The 11,293-nt window shown below is 37.2% G+C and overlaps 2 protein-coding genes across 4 annotated transcripts; one reads left to right on the top strand and one right to left on the bottom strand.

Moving 5' to 3' along the window:
• Window positions 1–2,133: 2,133 nt before the first annotated feature.
• On the bottom strand, window positions 2,134–3,942 carry LOC143892600 (uncharacterized). The gene is made up of 2 exons (XM_077397330.1): window positions 3,555–3,942; window positions 2,134–3,003 (listed from the first exon to the last, which is right to left on the bottom strand). The coding sequence occupies exons 1-2, from the start codon at window positions 3,869–3,871 to the stop codon at window positions 2,517–2,519; spliced, it is 804 nt and encodes a 267-aa protein (XP_077253445.1). The 5' UTR covers window positions 3,872–3,942; the 3' UTR covers window positions 2,134–2,516.
• A 1,118-nt stretch (window positions 3,943–5,060) lies between these two features.
• Window positions 5,061–11,111, top strand: LOC143846187 (uncharacterized). 3 transcript variants are annotated; one of them, XM_077354607.1, is made up of 7 exons: window positions 5,061–5,233; window positions 7,022–7,144; window positions 9,201–9,539; window positions 10,125–10,171; window positions 10,281–10,343; window positions 10,555–10,687; window positions 10,775–11,111. In XM_077354607.1, the coding sequence occupies exons 2-7, from the start codon at window positions 7,105–7,107 to the stop codon at window positions 10,789–10,791; spliced, it is 639 nt and encodes a 212-aa protein (XP_077210722.1). In that variant the 5' UTR covers window positions 5,061–5,233; window positions 7,022–7,104; the 3' UTR covers window positions 10,792–11,111. The 3 variants fall into 3 exon arrangements, 2 of the variants coding, with proteins under 2 accessions (XP_077210722.1, XP_077210721.1); XM_077354606.1 differs by lacking the exon at window positions 5,061–5,233 and adding an exon at window positions 7,850–8,002; XR_013234683.1 differs by lacking the exons at window positions 5,061–5,233; window positions 10,775–11,111 and adding an exon at window positions 7,850–8,002 and having other exon boundaries at window positions 10,281–10,443.
• The last annotated feature ends 182 nt before the right edge of the window (window positions 11,112–11,293 follow it).

Genomic DNA, 11,293 nt, shown 5'->3' with positions numbered 1-11,293 from the left:
CAGTGTCCTTCAGATGCATCAATTTCTTTTAACCCAAGAATTGCAAATTTATGAGAAATCCCTTATATTTTGACTGCGACAAGTAACTGATAAATTGAAAAAGAAAAGAAATGATCAAAATAGAATTTTTTTTTCAAATCCAATTATAGGGTCTCTGTTGCCAAGCCTTGTCTTCCACAGTGAGGGAGTTCTTGCTCGGGGTCTGTTAATGAAGAAGAAAAGTTTATCCTTCTCTCCCATGTCTGGAAGATCAAGCACGAGGGTTGCGAACTGCATCACAAACTCACAAATCGACCCAGTGTCCTTCAGATGCATCAATTTCTTTTAACCCAAGAATTGCAAATTTATGAGAAATCCCTTATATTTTGACTGCGACAAGTAACTGATAAATTGAAAAAGAAAAGAAATGATCAAAATAGATTTTTTTTTTCAAATCCAATTATTTCCTTCTATAGTTACTCAGAGATAATTTCAATTTCTATAGTTACAAAGAAAAAAACCCTCCGCTCCTTGAGATTTTTAACAATAAAAAACACAGAGAAACACAGCACAAGATCATCTTCCAACACAACATGGCATCATCCATGTGCGCACCTTGCCTTCCTCTTCCTCAATCTTTATAAGTTATAACTTTAAACTATTCCTCCAATAGCTAGCGAAATTTCTCTCTACTTGGCATCTCTAACACCTTTATAGCATTTAGGCTTAGGAATTTGTACCTTAGTGATGTCCCTAGTGACCACTCCCCCATTGGCAACTGCCTTCTCAAGGATGATCACCTTGGTCTTCAACTCTTTGACCTCCTCCAAGGATTTCAATCTCTTCCTTGAGTGTATCACCTTGGTCTTCAACTCTTTGACCTCCTCCAAGGATTTCAATCTCTTCCTTGAGTGTACTTACAACTCTGGTGACCATTTTCATGAGTGCATCCATCACCTTCCACATCTCATCCTTGAAGGCGTCAAATCCACTCCACATGCCGCCCTCAAGATATGCATCGGCTTTCGCAAGCTCATGGATGTCCTCTTCCCTAAAGTCCATCTTCGTATCGAGGTGTTAAAGCAAGCTCCAACTTGTTCGTGCCCCCCTCCAGTAGCAACAAGTCCTTGACCAATCCATCTTCGTCTCTTAGGACTTATTCTTCCTTGACTTAGGAGGCACACCGTCAATATGTACGCACAGGCCGAGTATCAAGTCTTTTATACATCTCAATATGTACGCACAGGCCGAGTATGGCGGATCATCGATGATCAATAAATGCCGATTTCAGTATGGACTTCGGTTCCCACAGATGTGGAAGTCTATGGAAGTCCATGGAAATCCTATAAAAATCATCGAAGTTTATGGAAGTCCATGGAAGCGATAGAAATTTAAGATGACGTCTCAGCAGATGCTAGAATATGCACAAATATACTCCTAAAAACCATTACATAAGCAAGACAGTCATCCATCATGGTTTAAAGAGATCAAACACCTAGAGACATCTGTTATCGAGCATATCTAACTCTAAAACAGTAAGATTCATTCTACATAGATATTTCACATGTTTTGAAAGGTGATAACAGTGGAATCGAGCATGTCTAACTCTAAAACAGTAAGATTCATTCTACAAAGATATTTCACATGTTTTGAAAGGTGATAATAGTGTAATTTCTTTTACTTTCCACTTACTCATCTTATTATAGAATGGCATTAATATTTCCTAAATATATGGGATTTTTTTGGTTCTGTGGGTGCACCAAAAGGAATCAAACTTCAGTCCCCACGAAAGTTGACATATGTTAGCCAAAATCAACACGTTACGGAAGTTTAAAATCATGCACTAAATCACTACTATTGTATCTTCCTAAGTTCATCTATCATGTCCAAGAAGAGGAGAAAAATCTACAATAGAAACAGATCATTGAACTACAATGTTTTCTTAACCACTAAATTTTCTAGTGTATGTATTTAGTCGACTTCTCCCGTTCCTTTTTTTAAACAACACAGTATATGGTTTAAAATAGCCTTCAAAATTCTTAACTCTCCCAGTCTCTCATTTGTAGATTCTTAATTGAGAAAGTGTTTACAACTTTGTCAAAGCTTTAGTGTGAATCCCATATAAACAAAGCAATCAAGGCTACAATTACTATATAAGAGAAAGTAAAATGCAATATAATAGAAGGTACAGATCATACAACTTTGTTATTTATCTTCAAACATTCAATATGGCAAAGTAAAGTTATAATGATGTTGGATTCTCGCTCTTACAAAATCAAGAGAATATCAAAGGGCTTTATTCTATAAATACAGATATGAGTTGTAAAATCTCACCAAATACACCAAGTTCTTTGCTCTTTCATTTTTCCTTTATTTAGCGAAGTCCACCAAGACAAGTACATGAACAGTCTGCTTATGTACACCCCCACCCTTCTCTTCCATGACCGAGGTGCTATATATGATACAACACCTACCATTAATGCATAACCGGAGAACAAAACAACCAATTGATCACCTCTAGGCATGATACCACATGATCACAAACAAGTAACCAGCGCCTCTTGCCTGAGCATATAACCTTCTTGGTCTAATGTTCCCCTTACTGCTCGATAAAACTCCAACCATGAAGACGAATACTCCTCTGGTGGTCCCCACAAGAATGTAGGGTTCGGACTTGCCGGACAAGCAGCAACCAAATCCAGGACTGAAGCCGCGGGTTTAAGATGCTGAGGGAAATTGAATGCCAGATTATCAACTTTGTGCTCATAAATCTTCCCATTACGATCCAATTTGTATCTAGAGCTCCCTTGAAACTCCCCTCTTGCCTCCCACGGAACTCTTGGAATGCCTCTCAGATTCCATCTGATGAGAATAACATTCTCCGACGGCTGCCAAACCCTAAGCACCTCGAGTGAGATCTCGCGAAACAGAACCCGACCATGGAAACGCAATGCCCAGAAGATTAATTTGTAGTTCTCAATTCCATTGAAGGTGTTCAGAGGATCGACAAATGTTATATCATCCCTGCAGAACGAGAGGGGATGAACCAAGTGTTAAAAAACAAATTACTCCAAAAGATTAAACCGTTAGAGTTAGTGTTGATTAATCATTATAATTCAACAGTCCCACCTCCTCTTTTTTGGGTTGGCCGTAAACGTGGATTTTTAACATTAAGGAGTTGTTGGGTTTTGAACCTAGGACCTGCCATGAGTCAATTGTTCTGATACCATGTGAAACAATCAGTTACTTAAGCCGTTAGAGTTGGTGTTATTTAATCATTTATACTTCAACAACACCATGTGAAACAACCAATTACTCCACAAGCTTAAGCTGTTAGAATTGGTATTATTTAATCATTGATCATTCGCGATCCGACGGCTATGATCATAAATATCATAAACCCTAATAGCCCATCAATTGTGGAGCCCAAACAAGAACAGTTAGAAATTTCCAATCTTTTTACAAATAGTATAGGGCAACGAGAGAATAAATTAAAACCTAACCCTAGAAAAATAAACCCTGATAAAAAGAAAAGAAAAAGAAAAAAGAAGAAGCTATTCTATTTAATTAAATACCTGTAAATGTGGTAATTGAGGTCTTTGGAGAATAACAAAGGCAAGTCTTCTCTGAGGGTCCGAACAGCCAATCCCAAATTAACGTAGAAATCATCCTTTTGCTTATTATTATTGTTATCCTGCGCACCGGGAGGGCGGCCCTTATCCTGCGCATCCCGTACGGGCGGAGGCTCGAGTTTCGTAAGAGGAAAATTAGAATAAGAAGAAGAAGAGAAGAAGGTGGGATTACGAAGAAGAGAATAAGTGTGAAGGGATTTTTCTCTTTTTTGGAGAGGTGGGGGGCGAGGAGAGGGAATAGGGAGTCCAAGAAAAGCCATTCTCACAGTTTCATTACAACCAGAGAGAGAGAGAGAGAGAGAGAGAGAGAGAGAGAGGGTTTGTGTGGTTTTGAACGTTGGAACAAAATACAAAAAAACACGTGGACGCAACAGTCAAGGTGCCTTTGGATTGCGGGAATCAGGGATATTCTTAATACGATCCCTTTTAAACAACCAAATGGGAAAAAAGAAATTAAAATTAGAAAATTCTTAGGGCCGGGAGGAATCTGAATTAGGTGGGTTAGAGTTGGAAAAAGATTTAATTTTGGGTTGGGTTAGGGTTGAGACCTTTGGCAACTCGACCCAACCCACACATGGCTTTTGTCCTTTAATTTTAGGGTACCAAATATCTTAAATCGACTCCCTATGTTTCTTTCTCTCTCCTGGGTTAGAGAGATAGGCACATTAGAGCGATTTGATTTAAGATATACGAGAGTTGATTTATCACTCCCCTAATTTTATTGTTATTTCTTAGGATTATGTTTTTTTTTTTTTTGGCCCTAGGTTAACTCGAATCCAATCTGACTCATCAGGCCCGATCGGGAAAAAGTAGGTTAGACGGGTTGAGATATTTAGAGGCAGGTTGGCTTAGGGCTGACCATGCTCGATCCGAGGCTTGTGTCATTGGGGGAATGTTATCTCGAGTTGGGCTAGGATTGGCCTCGACCCGATCGAACCCGACTCCAGTTGCACACCTAGCAGCAGGAAGTAGTTTTTAGCATTTCCCCCGCATTCTATATTTTAGGCCATGTCCGTTTAAGAATGGGCTAAGCAATTATGAGTCCAAAACCAATTGTTGGACTCAATTTTACATGTAATTTTGAGTACCAATAACTGGTTTTGGATTCACAATCTGTTGGCATAATCGTAAACGAACATGGCCATGCATTTTAGGCCCCGTTCGTTTGAGATTATAAATAATCGATTGTATACAATATTCTATTATACAATCGATTATTATAAAAGGAGTGTTCGGAAAACTGATATAACAATCGCTTATAAATCACAATCTGATTATTCGATTGTAGTAAAATATACATAGAGCTATAATCACCAAAATTGGTGATTATAAAACGATTGGGCGCGTTTTGAAGGCGGAAATCTGCCGAATTCCGACTCGTTTTCCCATACTACCCTTAAATATTTACCGTAATGACAATATTACCCAGATCCAAATTACCCCTTTCTCCAAATCATTTCTCCCGTTCCGAAACCCTAGCAGAGAGAGAGAGAGAGAGAGAGAGAGAGATGCGTGAGAAACCCTAACTCCCCCACCTGCGAAATCCTAACTCCGGAGAGAGAGGGACTTTGCGAAACCCTAACAAGAGAGACTTAAGAACTCGAAATCTAGGTTTCCAAAAGGTATTAATCTCTTGTTTGAACATCTTCTCGATTTATTTCTGTTTTATTTGAGATTTCTCTCATTGATCTGCCATGACGAACGCAGATTGATCGTTGAAAGAACTTGCAGATAGGTTGCTGTGATCGATCTGTGGTTTTTCTTTTTGTTTTTTAGGTTTTAGAATGAAGATGATTATTAGGGTTTGTTCTTTTTTCTTTTGCTTCAAATCTCTCTCTCTCTCTACAATGAAGATAGATCTATGGAATGATTGTGAACTGATAGTTATCATTGATCTATTCATTTTTTCTTTTTTCTTTTTTTTCTGGGTATTTGAGATTTAAGGATGAGTTTTTGGAGCAACATTTTAGGGTTTGTTGAGACTTTCTTTTTGCTCTAGCCATATATTGATCCGTGACTTTTTTCATTTTCATCTGTATTACAATGACAAGTCTTTGTCTAAGGAAATGAATTTCTTTGGTAAACGAAATGAATTTTCATGTGTATTACAATGATAAGTTTAAAATATTTATATTGTCCATGTAAATTTCTGCTTTCTGCAATGTACATGGTGTTTCCTGGTCATAAGAATATGCTGCAAACTCTAATAAATTCTATTTTTTCATGCAGCTGAATTTCTGACAGAGCCTTCAAATTAAAAAATTAGAGCTAAAAAAAAGTAACAAAAGTCATCCTACGTTCAAATAATAACAAAATTCATCCTATCATTGCATAAGTGCCACATCTTTATTGATACTCCATTTTTAGCATGATCATTTATTTCTCTGTTTGTGCATTAATGCTGTGTAATTCATCTTGTAAACTGATTATCCTCTGTCTGCCAAATGTTCGTGGAATACATTTTGAAACGACATACTGACACAACTATCCCATTGGCATTTTTATTTTATTCTTCCTGCGCACTCCAAAATTTCCATCATGTAGTGCATTCGTTTTAACTTTTAAAGAGAGCTGACCACAGGGACATTCAACTGAATAGTGAAATTTTTGGAAGGATCAGCTCTAAAAAGGGTCCTTTTTAGTCTTACCGCAGACTAAGCTATTGTTTTCAACGTTAAAATGCTATTTACGCCTGATATACTTGACAATAAATTAAGGGAAATGATAAATGCGCCCTTTTTCATCACTCGGGACACCCAGCTGCATTGTACGTAGTAGTCAGGTCACTTCATCCCTTCAAATGTGAAGTACATCAGCCCCTTTGCAGTCGTAGATACACTATAGCTGGGTGTCACAAGTGATGAGAAGGGGCGCATTTATCATTTCCCTAAATTAAGTGGTACTCAAATGAACTATTAGAGGTACTACGCTAGTAGCCATTAAACTTCTGAGAGATATACAACAAATAAAAATTTTCAGCATATTCTTATACCAAACATCTTTCTCCCCCGCCATGGTGTTTAGGTGTCGTAGTTAGTTTTTTCATAAAGAAATGGCCCATCTATTGATCCGTGACTTTTTTATTTTCATGTGTATTACAATGATAACTCTTTCTGTATGTGATCCATTGTACCAAACGTCTTTCTCTACCTGCGAGGGGTCATAAAATGTTAATAGATATTGAAAAGATCACCTTTTACCATACTATGGTGCCACTCTAAGCTAAAGAATTTATGGATGGTAAAATTTCATTTCCCAGTTTTGTTTGAGACCGAAGTTGCTTACTGCTACTTTGGTTTAGCACAGCTTTTGAATAGATGATGTTAATACACATTTTATCTTTTCAAATGGCAAAATTTGTTATGTAATTATGTACAGCTCATGACCTTTGTTCCACTCTATCTTTATAGGGGTTTCAATATCAACTCTGGTTTTCCAAGTCAGGCTGGGAAAAGTTGCCTCTTCTCACTCCAAAAATTTGAGAGGAATTGTTATGGAGGTACTCCAAAAATTTGAGAGGAATTGTTATGGAGGTATGACATGCCACATTCCTCTTCGAATTGAGTAAATCTTAATCGCACCTTGCATGCATATGAAGAACAATGCATTCTCTACAGAATATTAAAACTACACAACTTTCAACTGTATTAGCACCTTCTGATTGAAAAAAAGAAATGTAGGTTTTCTAGATTTTATGTAGTTCTCAAAAATTTATTATGTGAATGATACTTGCAATTTGGTGTTTCTTGTGGGGTTTGTCCTGCCTTCATTCCAAATTCAGAACTAGAAATTTGTGACCTTCATTAATGTTGAATCAGGCTACTGTCATTTGATATGCCCAGTTTTCCAAAAACTCATTCAAGTCTATTATTAGATCTTTGTTGAAAAGTTGTTTTAAATTTTGAAGACTAAGTGACGTTTTACACCATAGCCTGCCAAAGTTTGTTGAAGTAATAGACATTGATAGTTACTGAATCAGTGTCCATATATTAATATTAGGATTTTCCAGAATAATATAACACATTCTATTAAGAATTTTATAGAATTGTTAGTGGTGTCAACGAGCAGCCCGATAGCCTATTTGGGTCCAAAACCTACCTCTATCGAACTGGGCTAAATTGGGGCCCATTCATTTTCGTAAATAGATGTTGGAAAAATACATAGATGTTGTATAATTCCGGTATATTATATTGTGAGAAATGCTATCTTGACTTACTAACCATATTGATTTGCTCCAGCATGTTCACATGGACTGTGCAGATAGTGTTCCCATCTGTGACATTATGAAGTCAATGATGTGTCCACTGATTGATTACACCAACCATCTTAGTGTGTCGGGATCATGGTTTTAAATTTCGACCGAAATCTGAAATGGGGACCGAAACGAAAAGGTACCGAAACCGAAATTCCCGAAATTTACCAAATTTCGTTTGATTTCGTCGAAATTTATAATAAAATAACAATTTTTTATTACGTGAACGAATTTTGATCGAAATTTCATCCTAAAAATCTGGGATTTCGTCCTCCAATACCAAATTTCGTGATTCTGGCTGAAATTTCGGTTTCCGATAACTTCGAAATTTAGCCGAAACCGAAATTTAAAACCATGGTCGGGATAGCATGAGAAATTATAAAAGCATGACCAAATTTATCCATGTACTGGCTCAAGCATTGAAGATATCTGGAGACAACAAACTGTCATGAGAAAATCAGAAAATCCTCTCTTATATTTACGGTAGGATGCTTGATCATCTATTCATTCTATTGCTATCTATTCTTCATTTTAAGTTTTTAACATTTGACACTCATATACAACATTACAAATTTCATAAACAAAGTGTGGCAAATGGCTGCGATATACACATTATGTAATTCTCATAGATTACTTTCTCTTTCCACCTCAGAATCCCATAAGTAGTCAGTTTTTCACTTCTTTTTTTTCAATTCTATCCCTCAACGGTCTCAGATTTGGTGTGAGGTGTTTTGACTTGGAAATGTGTGGAGGAGTTGATCTTCACAACTTCTGTTTTAAATAAATTAGATTGGCCTGAAATTTCTCCCTAAACTGACTTTCAGAGATGTTTATCTATCTCATATTTATGCAGCTACTAATTGCATGCTAGAGTAATCATGGTCTCCTTCATTTGTTTTCTTTAATTGTCAGCATTGCACATTCTTGTGGTTACTGACCTACCAAAATGTGTTTATGCCAACTATAAGAGTATGACTACAAAGGCATTCTGGTAGGAAGGTCGATGACTACACAGAGATCTCTACACCACTGAATGTTTTCATATAGTTCTTGCATCTCTCTCCTGAGTCTGGATATTGGATTGAGAGAGACACTAAGAAATATGACATCACAATTTTTAAATGCATTTTATTTATTTATTTTGAAGATCACCCTTACTAAACCAAAATTGGAAAGCATGCACCTTAACGAGCTGTCTGGAATTTTAATGAAACTTTCTTTTTCAGCTTTCATTGTTTGTGGTTTATGGATGTATGATTTGTGTCATTTTACTCTTGTGGCTGATTTTATTCTATTAAAAAGTTAAAATTTGCTAATTGTTTGTTGTGGTTATGCAGTTGAACGCCAAATTACTGCAATTCGGGCTATCCGTGATGTAGAGATTGAACATTTGCTGATCCAGTTGCGTGTGCTCCGCTCATGTTTTAGTAAAGAACAGCTGGAAACCCCTGCTCTGCAATTTTTCAAGGAAAATTTACCAAACCTGTCAGTAATATTAAATGAAAAGGATGGGGAGTTTGAATTGGCAAGGAAGATTAATGTTAGCAGTATACCCATCAACCATGCCAATGAAAAAAATACACGAACATCATTTCTGCAAAACAAGTCAACAACATATCCTGATTGTGCTGCTGCTATGCCAGATATCAGTGGCTTTGAATTTTCAAGTAAATCAGGTCTGAGCATATATATATATATATATATATATATATATGAGAAAACGGTTTCTACACACAAGTGTAGAGAAGTTATCTACACACTAGCTTAAAATACAGTGGGGGCCCACATTGTTTGGGTGATCCAAAGCATTCATTTGATCGGGCCTCACATAGATAGGGTGTGCCCAAAAAATCAGCTTCATAGGATCATCCTAACCCTTCGAACCATGGAGGCAAAAAATGGACAGATTTGTGAAGGTTTATACACGTCCATTTTACCTTCACAAATCGTAGGGTTGGGATATGATCTTATGAAGCTGATTTTTTGTGGACACCCTATCTATGTGAGGGCCAATCAAATGAATGGTTTGGATCACCCAAACAATATGCCCTCCACTGGTTTGGATCATCCTATCTACACTTGTGTGTAGAAACCGCTCTCTCTCTCTCTCTCTCTATATATATATATATATATATATATATATGAGGAAAATGATTGTGAGCTTGAAGCTCATATAGCTTATATATATATAGGTAGAAGTGGATTTCCAACGTCTTTAACATAACAGTATCTTCACATGAGTTCCATTTGATTGCTGGCAGTGAAAACAAGCTTCTTAGAGGCTGCAAACTTGCATATCCCGGATTTTGTATGTATATTTCCTGTTTTTTGCTACAACAACAGCATTTAAACCTTTTTGAGCCCCTTCTGTGTTGTCTTACATTTGATTACGAGCTTCTTTTGTTTGCCATTTTCAGGTTTTGGAGGAACCAACAGAAACTCAAATGCTAGGAGTGCAAGATACCCTCCAAACTCCTGGGGTTTGTATTTCCTTAACTAGGGGTGCTACTTGGGTCAAGTCGGGTTGAGCTTTTGCTAGAAGATGATTTGGAAACAACCCAAAACTGACCCGATTTAATGGTAAAAATCAACCCGAATTCCAAAAATCGACCCGAGTTGGATCCCTATCCTTAACCATATCTCTACACACTTTGTTTTATGTTAGCTTATAGTTCATAACTGTAATTGTAGGTGAATAACCAGAGGTTATCAGTTGGCATGACACCCAAAACACTAAGGCTGCCAAAGCCTGGTGAAATGCTCCTATCTGTTCATGGTTCACCTCTGGGCGTTTACAAGGAAGAGAACATGGAAGTCATTGATGGTATTTCTTTGAGTTACTTAAACATAAATTTACTCTCCCAAGTTTTGTTTGTTCCTTTCTCTTTGATGCCTAACTTTGAATTTGCAGAATGCGAGGAAGCTTGATTTGAACCAAATCCAAAGCTGGGTGTTCAATGTCCTTCATAATGTTGTATACCAGTAGATCAATTGTTTTGATTACTTGGAACTCTCTCTCTCTCTCTCTCTCTCTCTCTCTCTCTCCAATTTGATTTGACTGATGTGGGGTCTCTTGCCTCAGCTCAACTCAACTCAACAAAGCCTTTGTCTCAGCTCTAATGTCAAAATGAAGGATATTTGAACACATATCTGTGAGTGAAAATATAGATTTATATTTGATGTCAAGGCAAAGTTTGCCTCTCACTACAATGAATCAATGGTGAAAATGGGTCTCATGTTTGCCTCTAGGATACTATTACTCCATATCTCTAGAGTTTGCACTCGCCCTTCCAAGAAACACAACAAATTTGCATGTGTCCCTTGATTACTTGAAAATAGAAGTGAGAGAGAAGAAAAATAATTGCTGGGAATTAACCGGGTAGAACTCACCCCTAAAAGCTAGCCGTTAGAGAGAGAGAGTGTGCCCGTT

Source organism: Tasmannia lanceolata, unplaced genomic scaffold (assembly GCF_043159265.1).
Source record: "Tasmannia lanceolata isolate RefF3 unplaced genomic scaffold, GAP_Taslan_0.1 ptg000015l, whole genome shotgun sequence".
Taxonomy (NCBI): Eukaryota; Viridiplantae; Streptophyta; class Magnoliopsida; order Canellales; family Winteraceae; genus Tasmannia; species Tasmannia lanceolata.
This window is presented reverse-complemented; position numbering and strand designations above follow the sequence as displayed.